Here is an 18,523-nt window from a genome sequence, read left to right on the forward strand (position 1 = left end):
TTCATATTCAAACTAGGGCTGGGCTTCGCTCAGCATCAGACAAAACCCGTCTTGCTGAAAATAAACTAAGCAGCAAATCTCTTCAATCCGCTGCATCTAAATCATTTTCCTTAGCCGCCCCACTGTGGAACCATCTTCCCATCACAATACGCACCTCAATTTCACTGCCTATTTTCAAGAAAGCACTTAAAAAAAATCTTTTTCCTTATGTTTATTGCTTTATTGTGCATTTGTTGTATTATCTGCATTGCTATTGTTCGTTTAAAGCGCTGTGGTCTAAATGAAATGGCGCTATATAAAAACCCATTGTATTGTATATTGTATTGTATATTGTGTTGTATTGAGACCTGGGAATTAAATTAGGTCCCGAATTAAAGCATCTGAAAGCTTACAATGTTGTGTGACAAGGGTGTTTTTCTTCCATTGTTATCTCACAACTTCGACGACCAATTGTCTGAGTTCAAAATTTGCACAGGCGTATTGTGTGCATATGAGACACACCAAACGAGAGGACCGGGCTTTGACAGTCACCAATAGTGTCTAGCCATTATACACTTTCGGTAAACAGTATTGTCCAAGTCCCACACTTCGTGTATCACAACTTATATATAAAATAACAATCCTGTGGAAATTTAGGCTCAATCGTACATCAGAGTCGGGAGAAAATAACGGGAAAACCCTCTCCTGTTTTCGCGCGTTTCTCCGTGTCATGACACGTGTTTATAACAAATCCGTAATTCTCGCTAACGAGAATTTATATTGTTTTACCGTTTTCTCAAAAAGTGAAGCATTTCATGGACTAATATTTCAAGAGAAGTCTTTCACCATTACCTTCTGTAAACCCTGTAAATTATTTGTAAATCTGTACCGAAAGGGTCCAATGGCTTTAAAGGCAGTTGACACTATTGGTACTTGTCAAAGACTAGCCTTCACAGTTGGTGTATCTCATCTCAACATATGCATAAAATAACAAACCTGTGAAAATTTGAGCTCAATCGGTCATCGAACTTGCGAGATAATAATGAAAGAAAAAAACACCCTTGTCACACGAAGTTGTGTGCGTTTAGATGGTTGATTTCAAGACCTCAAGTTCTAAACCTGAGGTCTCAAAATCAAATTCGTGGAAAATTACTTCTTTCTAAAAAACTATGGCACTTCAGAAGAAGCCGTTTCTCACAATGTTTTATACCATCAACCTCTCCCCATTACTCGTCACCAAGAAAGGTGTTATGCTAATAAATATTTTGAGTAATTACCAATAGTGTCCACTGCCTTAAATATTCAGTAGTTCGTTTGTTTTTTATTGAGAAGAGAAATGAAGCAAGTTTTAGCTTTTTTTGAATTGTATTAAAATTTCACTCAGCTGTCGCGTTAACGTTAACTTTACGATATCGTGTACAGTTAAAGATACAATTGGTACAAACAAATCTTGAAGATCACAGACTTACATTAAACTTACACGGTCTAATGATGAAGATAGTAGAAAATATCCCATGAAATATTTCTGTCTGAAATGTCATAGTTGAGAAATGAATACAATTAACTTCCCGTTTGGAGCTTATCGCTCAGTGAGTGTTTTTTTTATTTTTTATTTTTTTATTTATTAATGTCATGCAAAATGTATTTTAAAACCAGTTTTTACTACTTTCTCGATCGATCTAAAACTTCTACGAGTGTTTCAGTTCTTTGTGGTATATTAACATAAATTATCAAGTGATTGTTGGCAAATGCCAATTCTGAGTGTGATGTTCCTTAAATAATTAAACAAACATGGTTTAATCATGACAACGGACATCGCAATAATTGGGTGTTTACCTTCCAGGCCAGTAAAGTTCTTTGTAGCGATCACACATTCCATTCCCTCTTGGATATACACGCAGCGGCAGTGGCCCGCCATCCACGGTGACCGGGCAATAGAAGCTCTGGCCCCCATGAGCCTTGTGTAGCAGCTCTGGTCCCCCATGGGATGCGTTTTGCACCCAGCTGTGCCCCCGTGAGCTGGTAGTTTCTACAGATGCCTCGGAGAGAAAGCTAGGCCTCTATTTTAGAGCTATATGGTCCCACGCAGTGAACAGAGTGTCGACCATTAATACTCACTCTGAGCCAAACTAGCTGGCGCCGTATTCGTGTGAATTTCTTCACTAAAGCTTGATATAAACTGTTGAATGTTTCCTAGAATGTGTAGTGACACAATGGACGTGTGTTGTTTGAGCAGACGATAAACTGAACAGCGCTGCTCACGTGTTTGATCCCTACCTGTTGTTGTCGAAAATAGCGCGTTGCAAAAAATAAAAACTCATTTGCATAACAAGGAGATTTGCATAAAAGTTTTACCAAAGTCTTGGGTAAAGAATGCGGGGAATGCGCCAGATGCATGAGAACACCTGACAGAATAAAAACAACGCTGTGTGCTGTTTCAACGCTTTGGTACATAAAATGTTTTTTTTTTCCTCAAAGTATGCGAGGGTGGGGTATCAAGTCACAGGGGAAACTGTCTCGGTAATTTTTATTGCAAGTTGGTTGTGAGCAAATTATTAAAGGGCGCTCTATTATCTTTGGTTGTGATCCCTGGCTACAGAAATAGTCTAGACCTGAGGGCTCTAATTAAGAAGGTGAGCGGAATTTTTGTGTCAAAGTTGGTAACATATCTAAATTACCTAAATTGGGGGTGCTGATTTCGAAAATGATGGATACTAAGGCTAAGTTTGAGTCCTTGTCCCTAAAAAAAAAATCACATTTAAAACAGCGCAGACGACAGTACTTTACATGCACAAAATAGTCAGGTTCTACTGTTGTCCGGATTCCATACAAGCCAGGTCCGGTTAGGTCAGGTATCCAGTTCAACGTTTTGAGTGCTGATTTGAGGTCTGGTAAAACAGTAGTGTACGGTTGGTGACTCCGAACTTTGAGGCCCAGAACAAAATATAGGTATGGAGACCGCCAGTGTAGACCTTTAACACAGTGTGGCCGCATCTTGATTTTACTCCATTCCAAACAATTGTAACCAAACTGACGCTGGACGAAATAATAGTCTGGTGCCATGTTTGCGCAATGAATGTTAGCATTCGTTACTTCTATCGAAAACAGGGAACATGACAAAGATGGTGACAGCGTGATAAAGGTCAATGTCGTGTTTTTTGTTTAGTTTACACCAAAGTTTAAAAGAAAGAAAAACAATCGGAGCGATTTCAGTATGTCACAATAACAAAAGACTCCATTTTAATTTTTAGCACAGAATATCATTATCGAAATTTTACCCGAAAAATGATCATGGACGACAATCAATGCAGAAGCCCAGCCCCCCCCCCCCCCACCCAAAAAAAAGAAGTAATAATTATTACAGATAATAATAAAACTAAAAGTACTGATAATTAATAGAAATGGGGAAATAACTAAATCTTTACCACTCTCCCCTTAAAATTGATTAAGTAGTATACTTTTAAAAGATAAGAAGTGGTGCTAGAGACAATACAATAACATTAAGGTATCTACTCTTTACGTCATAAACGAAACCCACTTTATTCTCTAAATCATCTGTGTACATAAATCCTTATTTACTATTACAGGCGGACACTGGTTGGTTGTTGTTGTTGTGGTAAATTTTGATTTTTTTTTTTTAATTAATTAACATTCACAACATTTATTTTCAAATAATATTTGTTTTGAGTAAATTTGTGTTGAGATATGCATCAAACATTGTACCTAAAACCAGTCACCAATCAAATTATGTGAAATATTGTACAAGCGATTAGTCGCATAGTTTCCAATGAGCCACAAATACATGTAATACCTGCTTGCTGCATTTGGAGCTAATTACCGCAATTATAAACTTACATGAGCTCATATTTGTTCCTAGTCTACACTCATTATTACAATCTCTCGAACCTCCGAAGTCTCCCGAACCTCCGATTATCTACTCCGCGGAAGTAGAATAAAGCAAGACAGTTCTCTAAGAACAACCCTACCTGGCAAGTAGATACACATATGGTGTTACCGCAAACCAAATATACATTATTACAATCTCGTTCATAATTCGTTGGGCACCCCAGGTCCCGAAGACCATTGACTCTCAATACAAGCGCTGTCTCAGACTGGTCCCCTGTCTTTAGGATAAATACGGGCACGGATGTTACGGGTCAAATGATTTAATTTGATACAATGATTTCATTGGATAAACGTCCAGTGACGTAAGCTTTCCATTTGTTTTCATTGGTTCGAGGTGGTGTTTGTCAGCTGCACTTTTGGTCGTCAGCATGCGGTGTGCATAATGGTTGTATAATGATGTTCGATTGTTTGTTGCATATAGCATGTAATTATGATTTGACTGTAAACCTCCGCTGAGAGGTCAAAGATACACTTGTACAGATCAAGGCTGGTGTCTAGCGTAAGTCACGAGCTTCGAAGTGTAACGTCAGATGTTCAGGCTAGGTTGCCCGTTGCTTTCCCCCATCATCTTTAGGTTGACATTCTGTGTGTGTTAAAAGTAAATGTCAGTTTTGGTTAGTCCATGTGGAAGGATTCAGATATTTATGGGTGAAAAAAGGTCTCATAACAATATTAATTCGAAAGAAATTAGTTATCAAATTGGTTTATGCTATTTGTAGTTGCAGTACTTCTCATGAAAGCTTTTCAGGTCAACAACTTTTGGACTTACTAGTGCCAACCTAAGACCCTAACCTTTTTGTTCAGTTCAAACTCACATTTATTTCCATTCTCCATGAAAACAGTACAAACAAGTAACCAATAAAAAAAGCTTTTTAAAAAGGCAGCGAGTATGGAGGCATCATCTTTGATACAAGCACACGTTTTAGTGTGCACTGAATTGCTTGATTATAAGTCATTTTCGCAAACCATGGCGTTGAAGTCTGTGAAAAGAGCTGTTTGTAATATAATCGATAATTATGAATTAAAAATATAATGCTTATTTAATTAAATGAATCTAACACCTCCATTCTCACTACGTTCTGGGAAAAATGTAGTCCTGTTGCAAGACGTTGTTATTCATACTATACTATCACTCAACTGTCGCAATCCCCGCTCACTCCCTCCTCGTCGCGCACATTACTATCGTCCCGCAACAAGCCTACATTTTTCAAAACGTAGTGAGAACGAGATCGGTGTGATGGAGTATAAAGTATCGTTTGCGAATTCACCTTTTTGGGGGTCAACCCAGAGCACTCCATCTGTGCATATGGTTCAGCGTGGTCATAGCTTCGGATGGGTTCCCAAATCGGATGCTCCAACTGCAGAATGTCGTCAGACCCTCTGTCGCGCATCTTCGGTTCCTCGTACTGCAGAATGTCGGCAGATCCTCTACGACTTATCTTCGGTTCTTCGTACTGCAGAACGTCGACAGATCCACTACTGATCTTCGGTTCTTCGTACTGCAGAATGTCGGCAGATCCTCCACTACTGATCTTCGGTTCTTCGTACAGCAAAATGTCGGCAGATCCACTACTGATCGTCGGTTCTTCGTACTGCAGAGGTTCAGCAGATCTTCCACTGCTGATTTTCAGTTCTTGGTACGGCCGAAGTTCGGCGTATCCCCCGGGATCGGTGGTCTCGAGTTCCTGGTATACCGCCACACTCTTGTCTGACTGGGCATTATCATTATCATGGGTTGTACTGACTTTCTTCGTGAGTCGGCTCACAGCTAGATAACGATCTTCATCCATTTCAACACTGTCCACAATATATAAAATAAACCAAAACACGTTAGTAGTGTGTACTTGTGGTTATTACTCGACAAGTTAATAATCATGAAAACGTACTTGGTAGACAGCACTGGCGAGATCTATTATGATACACTGTTAAAAACGACTCCTTTAAAGTTGCATACATTTTTTTAGACAGAAAGGTGATTTTTCACACACACACTAAATTGAATAATACCAATTGTGAGAAAGCTTCAGGCATCTGCAGCACCGAATTCTATAAATTCATGGTATTTTTTTTCTTTCCAAGTTTTCTTAACACTTAAATGACAATTTTGTTTCAAAGATGCGTTATGTATGCATGTGTTGGGATGCACCAAGTGATGATTAAAAACATACTGTGGCAATTTCCAAAAAAGGTTAACCGGACTTTTTAATCGAGAGGGGATAAAATAATTTTAGTCAAACAATGGAGGCTTCTGTTCTCATATCACCGCATAATAGTATCAAATACTAATTGTAATCATAACGACTTATTCTAAAAGAGCATCATAACGTACTCATTTTGTCTTGTTGTCGTCACTCTCGTCAAAGTCGTCCTGGTGACGTTGCATCTCCGTCGATGTAGCGCCACCAAGAGGCATGATGCCAACGCAGTCATCGCAACCACAAGGGGAGGCCAAATGTACCAATGGTCAATGTAGGTTGGTCCCTCGTTTGGTGGTGGGACAACGGTGATTGCTTGTGACAATAACCGCGAGGTCGTTTGTGAAGACGTTAGTACAGCGGGTTCGGGTGTCGTGGTGGGTGTAGCTGGCGACGAAGCTGCGGGAACACACAATTTTTTTGTTTATATAAAAAATATAACGAAGGTTTGCGGTAACACCGTGTACAGATAATCTCTAATGAGTTGGGGTGGTTCTGAAAAGAACAGTTGGTTTAAACTCGACGTTTCGGTCAGTATGCTCTAATCGTCTTCTTTTCCCAGAAAAGTGTTATGTACGGTCCACATACTTTTATGATAACAGTTATTTTGAGTGACTACCACTAGACGATTTTTTTTTGTAGCGACTTGTTTTACTCATTTTTACCACCATTATCTTCAAACCGTGTAAGTTTATTGTAAATCTGTGGACCTTGTGTTTTGTGTCACAAAGAGTACCCAAAGCCTTTAAACAGCCACTTGAGCAAATTTGACGGGGATGCTATTTAATCATGTTTATAACTTGTTTGTTTACCATTTACACTTCTGAGTTTGTCGTAACTATCAATTAAGAAGACAGGCCAAACCTCAAGATTTTAAGAAACTAATAACACTTCTGCCGGTGACGGCGCACGTCAAAAATGACAATGCGTTCAAGTCATGTCTGGTAGTTTTCTTTGTTTATACCTACATGCTGCAATAAAGCGGCTATACAACTATCACGTAACATGAGTGATTACGTAACGGAGCTTTTCGCGAATCTTTCAAAAAAGCACTTGATAAGGGTATTCGAATTAATTGTTTTTTTTTACACAACTAAAATCTATTTAAAGTCATATGACTCGATTTCCTAATTAATTGAAGAGATGTTAACTGAAATTCAGCAAAGCTCACGTCTTTTTAAGATGCCGTGATGACAAGAAGTGATAACAAATCAGTGATTCAGAAAAAGAAGGGGGCAGGGACACATGGAAAAAGGGGAGACACATAAACTGTACTCACCACTAGTCGTCGGTCCTCCTCCAGTTGATTTTGTAGATGTTGTTGGTGGTGTTGTAGTACAACGGCTGTGGAGAACATAGACCATAGTAATATTATGAGAATGACAGGAATTATTCGAGCAGTTGTCTTTTGTATATACAGGCTCAAAGTCAAGCAAATTAATGTCATTTCTCTTTTCTTCGTCCCCACTCGTTTGGCGCTCTTAATGAATGCATACTTTACATGAAATTACCAAGAGTACTCATAGATAAATAATCTTCATTTTAGAAAGAAAACCACTCACCTGGTAATTCTATTTTCACATAAATCTCCAATGGGAGCATCGTATTGAGGGTGCTTTTCCCCCTCCTCTCTATATCCAATACGTAATATGAGGCTCTCCATGTTGAAGCAGGCACACTGCCCCTTCTTCGGGCCCTCTTTACACCAGTGGTCGGGTGCTCGGTCGCCAGGTGGTGAATATCCATAACAGGTACCGAGGTCCATACGACGTTGTTGTGATACATCACGAGCCTGAAGCACTACGTTATGTAAAATAAACACGGTTCGCGGTTACTGGATCAATACTCATAATAATATTCCATAGTTGTCTAGGTGGTACGTCACGAGCCTCGCGCACTATATCGTTATATAAATTAAACACAGTTTGTGGCTTTCTGGAATATTATACAAATTATGCGTTTCTTAGATAATCCCACATTCTGATATTAATACACTTTTTAAACTACATAAATGTTTTGTAATAATCCAAAGGCACACCATCTCAACAGTTCTTTTGCATTGTCAACTATTTAAAACAACGTCTAAATGAAACAAAATGGTAGTAGGTTTAATAGTAGTCACTATTATACAGGTATTTGAGCGAAGTTGTTTTTGACGGGAATGTTATGAAGCTTGTTTATAACCTGTTCGTTTACCATTTTAATGTGATTTTTATATTTTTGTACACTTCTGAGTTTTTCGTAATTATCGATTATGTTATTTGCTGTTATTGTTAGTGATGTTGTTGTTGTTCTTATTGTTGTCGTTTTCGTCGTCGTCGTCGTCGACGCTGTCGCTGTCGCTGTCGCTGTTTCTACATCTTTAAGTTGACTCTTTGTTGTGTGGATTGTCACCTTCAGGGCTAAATGCTGTCGCTGTCGCTGTCGTCGTCGTTATGATGTCATTGTTGTCCTTAATAGGGTTTAAGGGATACTTTAACGATTTCTGGAGAAATATTGGCATTTCAATGTAGAATATTGTATAATCTTTTATCCCAAAAGTGTCAACTTACCTCTGAAGTTTGCCGGTGTGGTGGTACACTGCAGTAGATTCCGCGTGCAACCAATCCAGCCGCGACATTCAGCCCTGAAGGTGCAATCCACGCAACAAAGATTCAAATTAAAAATGAAGAATTAGCTAAAGGATAGATCAATATGAGTGTAGTAAACGAGGGGGGAATGTTTCGAATGCACACAGTTTTTATGTTAACAATAATTAAAACCAAATAGAACGGAGGATTGTTGTTGCGCATTTGGTCGGTATTCACCCACTGGACATATTTTCCCATTGTTTATGTTTTTTTAACAAAATGTCAGTTATGAGTGGGAATAAAAGAGTGACTTGGGCCTTTATTACACGACCATGACCCTGCATGTTTTAAACAGCCGATTAAGACTCCATCGCAAACTCTTGCGTTCCCTTAGTTACGAGTAACTGTTCATACTAAACAACAATTTATAAAAAACATTTCTTTATAATACTCGAGGACCAGTTCTTCAGACTTACCAAGGGCAGAAACTATTCAGTGCCTGCGCAACCCACGGGTCATCACCAACACGGCTTTGTCTTTGTTGCCTTTGCTGTATGGCCTGATTGCCTGATACTGAATGGGCCTTCAAGCCTGATGAAATGGCTGGTAAGACTAGTATCCAAGATAACGACTTGAAGTTCAAAACACAACGGATCCCACATAAAAACATTCCCATCTTGTGTGTCAAACTGCTGTTAATGTTAAACAGCGTCATGTAAACACAATGCGCAACGGCTGAACTCCGAACAATCAATGTCCTTCCAAAGAATGTGCTGCCGAAAATCACTGCCGAAAATCGTAACAGGATTGAATACCAGTTATGGAAACATGACAATGATTTCATCTCACTTAAAGGAAGTTACACATTTTTTGTTTCTTGTTTTTCTTTTTCTACTCTACATATAAACCGAAAGCAAAACATAATGCCTGCAACTGAATAAGTAACCCTAGTAGACTCCGGTTGACACGGAAGCATTACTGTTAAATTCAACAAGTTTGTGATCCATCCATGTTCAAACGGATATAATACGTACGTTATATTGTGTTAAGAGCAGTTTATATCTAATCATCTCTTTCTATGCTGATGGCTGATTATTCCGCCAACAAAACACTTTTTCAACATGTAAGTATAAATTGCGACGTCATTAAGCCCTAATTGACGGTGTAATAATGCACTATTTACGGTGTTAATGACGCCGTAAAACTGTCCATTATTATTATTATGTTTACTAGTTGGCGCGATATGCTTAGGGACCTCTCACATGAGAACGGGACTTGAACCAAGTATAGTGTTAATGTCGGTGGACTTCTATGCACGACTTGATGTACCAACCCTTTAAAATAAAAGGAAACTGTACTGTATTTTTGACATTTGGTTTGCTCGACCTTCAGCAACAAACCCATGAGGAAATGAGGAAATAAATTTATTTTAAACAAGATCACGTTTTTCGGAAATCGGTTCGAACCCACAACCTTGGGCTTGCACGTCGCGCAGTATAACCACGTGACCACGGTGACGTAGGTTGTTTAGGGTATAACCCTAACCATACATAAGACGCAGCAACTGTTTAAAATTTAAACATTAACTTGTTCAAATCTACGCACAAAATGGCACTTTCTCTCTTTCAGAATCTATTATAAAAATGGCTTTATGACCCATCACAAGAAAAAATCGAAGCACTTGCTTGTCCCAACCCTAACCCTATGCATGCACGGCTCGTCTAAGTATTAGAGAATGCGCCATGCCGATCACAAGGTGACACTCCTGGCGCAGAAACCTTACTAAAAGCTGACATGTTGGAACTAATAAACAAATAAACAGAATAGAAGATGAAACAGCTAAATATCAAGAGATGGGGTTTTGAGATAACTCTTGAAAGTTTGGTGTGAAGTCTCCTTTCTTAGTTTGATGGGATGTGAGTTCTATAGTGAAGGACCAGACCAGAAAAAAAGTGATGAGAGAGGGGCACTTGAAGAAGACTTGTGTCCGAAGAACGAAGACGTCGATGTGGTTCATGGCGTTGTCGCAGCTCTTAAAACATGTACCCCCCCCCCCCATTGTTTCCGGTATATTATATGTCGACCCCACTGAGCTTTGGCCAAGGGTCATTTTAAAACGAGTTTTAAGGTCTTTGTCTGTTCAAAGTAAGTTATCAAAAATAGATACAATTATATTTGTACGGACGAGGGACTTTCAATACGACATTTATTTCACATTGACAGCCTCAAAGACTGTAAAAACAAATTTGTATAAGGAGAATTTGAACAGTATACTTGTAGCAGAAATCACAATTTTTTTTAAGCATAAAGCATCATTTGTTTTAAAGGGTCTGAGTACTTTTTGTAGGACACAAAACAAAATGTCCACAGATTTACATCAAACTAACACATTTTGAAGATAATGATGGTAGACAGCTTCCCTTCAAATATTATTTGCTGGGGTGCTGTAGTTTTTGAGAAATGAGTGACATTGTTTGACCCATTTCTAAAAAAATTACAGCACCTCATCAAGTATTTTTTAAGCTTCCTATCATCATTATCTTCAATAAATCTGTGGAATTGTGTTTTGTGTTACAAATAGTACCCCAATCACACTTGGGTGTAAACCATTTTATGGTGCCAACATGTATAGGACACCATAGTGAGGCATAGCTGCCGTATAAACACTTCAAGATAACAGCAAATGAGTGAGAGAAAGAGAGATCGATTAAAGTTTATGTTATAATCATAAAGCTCGTCATGACTGGCATTAAATAAAAAAACAATTCATAAACATGACTGTATTGATTCTTTCTTATTCACAATAATATGAAGATGAGATATATTTAGTTCTAGCTATGACTGTTTCTGCTTACTGAACGTCCATCCGTATAAACGCTTCCGTAGGTTTTCCGATGAAGCTGCGTCAAGCGGTTCTATTTTTGCTACCTGACGTGACAATGTGGTTCACCGACCAATCATTATGGTATTTGGTTTACAAATAAACCTTTCTGGTGTATTGCAACGTCACCGCCCTGAGTTTTTGCCAACCGATGTTGGAAAACGTAGAAAGCCATAAATGCAAAACCAAAACAGATTGATAAATATTTTACTTATTTGAAAGTTTGTTAAAGGCACCGAAAACAATATTACTCAATTACTCAAAATAATTGTTACTTGGTGACAACCAATGGAGAGCTGTTGCTAGTACAAAACACTGTGAGAAACGGCTGCCTCTGAAGTGGCGTTGTTTTCGAGAAAGAAGAAATTTCCCACAAGAATATTTGAATTTGATTTCGAGACCTAAGAATTAGAATTTTGAGGTTCCAAAATCAAGCACCTGAAAGCACATAACTTAGTGTGACAAGGGTGTTTTTTTTTTTGTTTTTTTTTCTTTTTTTCATTGTTATCTCGCAACTTCGACGCCCAAGTGAATTCAAATTGTCACAGGTTTGTTTTTTGTGCATATGTTGAGATACACCAAGAGAGAAAAATTGTTTAATGTTTTACTTATTAACCATCGGCCGTCCATGCCAACCAGCGCGGCTTGTTTATAAACAGCAAAGAGGTTTAAAATGCGCCCAGAAAATGACTAATCATTGTCTGTAAAGATGAACGACTTAACATTGCTAAAATTATGTTAGTCGTGTTCTCTGTTTTATACTATTTATTTGGTTCGACATCAAATTGTACAAATTGTACATCATGCTTTGTATTGTACAAAAAAACCTGTTATTTTTGTAAAACCATCATCTGCCTTGAAGGCACCGTATGGGTACTATTGTTAATACACTCAGTAACAAGTAATCGTTAGCATAAAAATCTTTTTTCGGTAACGAGCAATTTAGAGCTGTTGTTATAGTATAAGCCGATATCTGCGACCACTTGGTCAGCTCTATACCACGCCTGTGAGTGTAAAGCAGCCTACCCACAAACTTATATTCACTTCCTGGTAGCAACGATCTGATTTATTAAAACAGACAGGCACCCTATAACTACAATCATTTCCAGGAGGTGGAATTGAAAACATCGCGTACGCATATTAGCCTACCTTGAGAACTGGAGTGAATATTTTCAGAACCTCCCTGAAACTTTTGATTTTTAGGCATGTTGTTGTTATCGAAAATGTCTTTCAGTTTGCGATTTTGAATGTTTTAGGGCACACCGATACTTTTTTACCGCAGACCATATCTCGAAGACCCCCCAAAAAGTGTTTTAATGACGACGACGACGACGACGACGACGACGACGACGACGACGACGACGACGACGACGACGACGACGACGACGACAACAACAAAATAAGCTTTATTTAGTAACTTTTCGCCATAGGGGACCCCGGTCCAACTTGCTGTATGGTGACGTCATGGACCTAGTCTGTCTTTTCCCCATCTGCAGTGGCTCGGTCAACCCGGCCCCGGGTGAGGGCGCTGTTTCACCATCATGTGACATCACATCAGCTTCGGTACCAACCTCAAACGGATCCCCGGGGCCATCACGACCCGGGGCACCATCACTGTGCTGTGCGGGCTTTTCAGAGTCAGTTATAAACTCAGGTTCAATGGGAGGCTGCTCCAAGATATTAAAGTAAATGGGTGTTGCTTCGGTCACGTGACCATCACACTTCTCGTCTGGTGTGGTTTCATTGACAGAGCATGGCTCATTCCCGTCTGAGCTACGAGTAGTTTCAAAAACTGGGTCTGGAGTGTCGAAATCCACATATCCTGTCGATCTTCTTCGGTCGACAAATGCTTTCTCAGTGGGTGTGGTTTCGGCAACTGGGCATGGCTCATTCCCGTCTGAGCTACGAGTAGTTTCGAACACTGGGTCTGGACTGTCAAAATCCACATATCCTGTCGATCTACTTCGGTCGACAGATGCTTTCTCGGTGGATGTGATTTTGCTGACTGAGCATGTGTCGTCCGAGCCATGAGTAGTGGCAAACACAGGATCTGGATAGTCGACATCCACATATCCTGTCGATTTACTTCGATCAACAGTTATTTTCTCGTTGGGTGTAGTTTCGGCAACTGAGCATGGGTCCTTTCCGTCCGAACCAAGAGTAGCTTCAAACACAGGGTCTGGACAGTCTACATCCACGTATCCTGTTGATCTACTTCGGTCGACAAACACAGGGTCTGGACAGTCTACATCCACGTATCCTGTTGATCTACTTCGGTCGACAGATATTTGGACCGGAGTATTATGACCCGAGGGTATTGAGGAGGTTTTCAACTGAGCTGAGGAACTACCAAGTCCTGTAGGGACCAGGTCTTTGATATCCTCGTATGTTACTTCATGGGAGCCAGGTACCGGTAACGGGCGCTCTTTGTACTTCAGTCCGCCGCTGCTGGCCGTGCGTGAAGTCTCCCCAGACTTTGGGTTGTAGTCCACGTAGCCCTCTGGCGTTAAAGGTACCCCATCGGGAGAGGCAGGTACAGGGGGCACCACAGGAGTGATGGTACGGTTGCTCCCTCCGCGAATCCCCACTGCAATCTCATCCTCGTACGTCTGATTGTTAAAACCATGTTCTGAAAAACGGGAAAAGGTAGTGCAGAGAATCTTAGTGTGGGTTCGATTCCATGTCGTGACACTTGTGTCCTAAATGCGCACACCTTTGGTAATGGTCAAAGACCAGTCTTCTCACGTGGTGTATCTCAACAACATAATGAATAAAATAACAAACATGTTAACATTTGAGCTCAATTGGTCGTCGAAGTTGCGAGGGAATCGTGGGGAAAACACCCTTTTCGCACAGGTTGTGTGTGCTTTCAGATGCCTGAATTCGAGACCTCAGCTGAGGTCTCGAATTTAATTCAAATGTTTTAGTGAGATATTACTACCTTTTTAAAAACTACGTCACTTCAGGGGGAGCCGTTTCTCACAGTGTTTTATCAACAGCTCTCAATTGCTCGTTACTTTGTGCAACAATTATTTTGTGTAATTACCAAAAGTGTTCAGTGCCTTTAAGCCAAAACATTAACGATCAGTGTTGCTTTCTGCTGTACCAGACCGGCTTCTTACTAATGGATGACACCTAAGCCTACATCCCTATGGACTGTGAAGAAGGTAATGCTGTTTCAGCCTATGGGTTGGTGGCAACGGCCTCTGGGAAAATATTTGATGTGTAGCCTACACCTTGAAGTGGCCTGTGTGTCTAACGACTTTTTTCCCCTACAAAGAGAGGATCTGAAAGGACATCCTCGCGGTCTCTCCCAAAAATCCATTTACTGACACACATTATCAACCGGTTCTTCTGGACCTCTTTATGTTCGTCATACCTAGACGTATAGACCCTACCCATAAAACTTGTTAACATTATTTTACTATGTTGTGTGAATCTCAAGACAACAGTGTATGTTGGGGTGTCACTGAATTTGACAGCACCAAAATTGTCCAATCTTCTAAACAGTGGGAATTGGGGTCACACAGTGCCAAGGACTTGCGTCTGCAGTTTATCCAACCTCTACCCATCAGTATTGGATGCTTATATATGGAAATTACCTGTTCGGACATGATCTGTGACATCACCTTGGCGCTGCAGGGGTCGTCCTTTAACCTCAACTCCCATGTAACCCGGGTCGTCCCAGTTAACACTAAAATGAAAAAAACTAAAGTTATATTATAAGAAAAAAGTATGAGGCCAAAATACAAATCATTTTGGTAATACTGAAAATTTTGTCTCGAACTTTCTTGCTTTTTGAAATCGGCATCTACGGCAACTACGGCAACTTGGTCATAACAACCATTTCTTGCGACTCTCATGCACCCAGCATAGACGTACTGGTAAGTTCACATGGCTGATACCGGGAACGATTTCGTCAAGCATTTTTTGCATAGCGACACTTTTTGTGCACACTCATACAGCCTAGCTTATTGTACATTTAATGTTACATTTTGCTTCGCTCGTAAGAAGGACAAATCGTTCTTTTCACCCACACCCCTTTTCTTCCAGAGAACTTTGTGTTTTCAATGTAAAGACATGATAAACTTACCCGTGAACGTGTGATCTCTCTCGCCGCTGACCTTGGCACAAGACGACGAGAATGGCAATTGTGAGCAATACAAGGATGACAATGCCAATCCCGATGCCGATCAACCGTGGTTGCCCATTATGTGACCCATTTGTATCTATATACATTGTTAAAGAAAATGATTAACCCATAGTTCGTTATACTGGCAATTAGCAAATGGCTATTAAAGGGAAGTTACACGTTTGGTAATTACTCAAAACAAATATTAACTTAAAAACTGAATTGGTAAAAACGAGCCATTGGAGAGCTGTTTATGGTATAAAACATTGTGGGAAACGGCTCCCTCTGAAGCATCATAGATTTTGAGAAAGAGATAATTTCTCACTAAAATAATAAAAGACTTCTAGTATAGCCAGAAGTCTTTTATTCCTATCTGAAAGCACATAAATACGTCAAACAAGGGTGTGTTTTCTCTCATCATTTTTCTCGCAACTTCGATGACAAAATTGTCACAGGCTTGTTATTTTATGCTTATGTTTTTATACGCCAAGTGAGAAGACTGGCACCTTCCCTTTAAGCTTTTGTGAGATCATTTAAGTTTTTGGAGTGACCAGGGCAAGGTTGTTTGTCCGCTGGTTTTGATCCACTGTCTCATTTGAAGTCCCTGTTGACTCGGACACAAATCTAATCCGTGGACATTCGTAACTGATGCTAAAGGTTGGTTTACTGTCTTTGAAACACGATAAGGTATAGGTTGAACACAGATTTAAATACGTTTAAAGACACTAGACACTATTGGTAATTGTCAAAGACCAGTCTTCTCACTTGGTGTATCTCAACATATGCATAAAATAACAAACCTGTGGAAATTTGAGCTCAATCGGTCATCAAAGATGGGAGATAATAATGAAAGAAAAACACCCTTGTAACACGGAGTTGTGCGCTGACAGATGCTTGATTTCGAGACCTCAAATTCTAAATCCGAGGTCTTGAAATCAAATTCGATGAAAATTACTTCTTTCTCGAAAACTACGTCACTTCAGAGGGAGCCGTTTCTCACAATGTTTTATACTATCAACCTCCCCATTACTCGTTACCAAGTAAGGTTTTGTGCTAATAATTATTTTGAGTAATTACCAATAGTGTCCACTGCCTTTAACGAAAGGTCGGTTTACTCTGAGTCAAAGTTATTAGTTATGTCATGGATAAAGCTTTAGAAACCTTCGCTAAAGATTTATTTAGTCGCTTTGAATCAAGATAAGGTATGGTTAGAATAAGTTTTACAAACTTAAGCTAAAGGAGGGTTTTTTTTATTCTTTGAATATAGATGACGTATTGCATGGGTAACAAAATTAAAAGAGGCATAAGCTTAAAATTAAGATTTTCGCAACATACAGATTAACTTTCCTAATACAGTTCAGTATCATTACAGTTTGAGGAAATAAAGTGCTATGTAAAGTCAGCATATATTTACCTGTAGTTGTGGTAGCTTTGGAGGTCGTTAACGCACCAGTTGATGGGTTTCCGTTTTCGGGGGAGGTAACAATTCCGCTTCTGCAAAAAAAACAAAAAACCGCTCGTGTCAACAATGATTTGTTATTTGGTTCTATTTTTTTTTTTATATTAATATTTCGAATCTACATGTAAGCAGTAGAATCGGAATCAGAATGTGAATTACTATCTTAATAACATAATCATGTTGAGTTTAGCTAGTTTTGCGTTCTTAACAAGCAGCTTAAGAATATTGAACCAGATCTTGAGTCTGTGGTGCTCTTAATTGCTCTGCCACGACATGCCATTACGCTACACTTACCCATCGTCATCGGTATCGTCATTACACTGAGGTACTCGTATTTGACATGCGGACTTCTCACTGCACATTTGGGTACAATCTGGTTGGACACATGGTGATAAAAAAAGGGTCAATAAATGATTAATTGGAGGCATTGCATGGTGAGGTATCATCATACATTTGGTTTGCGGTAACACCATTGTGTATCTACTTGCCAGGTTAAGTTTGTTGTTTGGAAACTGTCTTGCTATAATACTAACTGCGGAGACATTTCTCTAAAATAACTCTACCTGGCAAGTAGATATACACATGGTGTTACCACAAACCAATTATATAAATAAAGGGTAGCTTGTTCACATATAAACCAGTTTAGAAAGTTAACTGCAAAAAACGAAACGAATTTTTAATGACGCCAATCCCGTATTAAGGCAATTATGATTTACTTCCTCAAAAAAACCTGGGTGTGTTTGAAAATGAAGATGTATTCCCAGTCAAGAGCCATGCTTAGTCGTAAGTTTTTTTTTAATTTCTCAACCAAAACATTTAAGGCCGCGCCTATTGGACCAATTACCCTGACGTAAATTTTGGTTGCGCCATTTTGGGTGCCAATGTCCTCATGTGATATTACAGAGCGTACGGCCCATGTCACACAAGACAATTTACAACCAACCAGTCCTAGGCAATCTCCAAGCAGAAAAGGCAGTCAAATTTGTCTGCTCATGTATTTTTCTTGAGGTTCGTATTGTTTGAAAATGACTCGTGTGCTGCCAAACATGGCCCGGTAGCATACACTGCATGTTATTTGCCTCAAAGCTAATGCCTCGTGTGACAAGAAAATTTACGTCGATCGACAGACTATCTCACTTCCTTACCTGAATCCTCACTGGACGGCGTCATTTCTTGCGGTGTCTGTTTGAATTCTCTTTGGAAAAAAAAAAAAAAAAAAAATTAAAAAAAAAAATAATAGACACAGGATAATATTGGCAATTGCTCAAAATGATTTTAGCATGAAAACATCTTGTTACCGATCAATCGAGGGATGTTGATAGTATAAAACAATGTGAGAAACGACTCCTTCTAAAAGTACTGTCGTTTTCGAGAAAGAAGTTGTTTCTCACTGAAATATTT

General features: G+C 39.4%; 2 protein-coding genes across 2 annotated transcripts; both read right to left on the reverse strand.

The window, feature by feature from the left end:
* Positions 1-3,636: 3,636 nt before the first annotated feature.
* Positions 3,637-8,583, reverse strand: LOC117288035. Its single transcript, XM_033768717.1, has 6 exons — positions 8,475-8,583; positions 7,643-7,880; positions 7,360-7,424; positions 6,215-6,479; positions 5,154-5,682; positions 3,637-4,468 (listed from the first exon to the last, which is right to left on the reverse strand). The coding sequence occupies exons 1-6, from the start codon at positions 8,581-8,583 to the stop codon at positions 4,412-4,414; spliced, it is 1,263 nt and encodes a 420-aa protein (XP_033624608.1). The 3' UTR covers positions 3,637-4,411.
* Positions 8,584-12,888: 4,305 nt separating this feature from the next.
* LOC117288036 lies at positions 12,889-18,292 on the reverse strand. The gene is made up of 6 exons (XM_033768718.1): positions 18,268-18,292; positions 17,417-17,495; positions 17,078-17,157; positions 15,625-15,760; positions 15,134-15,225; positions 12,889-14,160 (listed from the first exon to the last, which is right to left on the reverse strand). Exons 1-6 carry the CDS (start codon positions 18,290-18,292, stop codon positions 12,938-12,940), a joined length of 1,635 nt encoding a protein of 544 aa, XP_033624609.1. The 3' UTR covers positions 12,889-12,937.
* Positions 18,293-18,523: the final 231 nt, after the last annotated feature.

This window comes from Asterias rubens, chromosome 3, assembly GCF_902459465.1.
Source record: "Asterias rubens chromosome 3, eAstRub1.3, whole genome shotgun sequence".
Classification (NCBI taxonomy): domain Eukaryota; kingdom Metazoa; phylum Echinodermata; class Asteroidea; order Forcipulatida; family Asteriidae; genus Asterias; species Asterias rubens.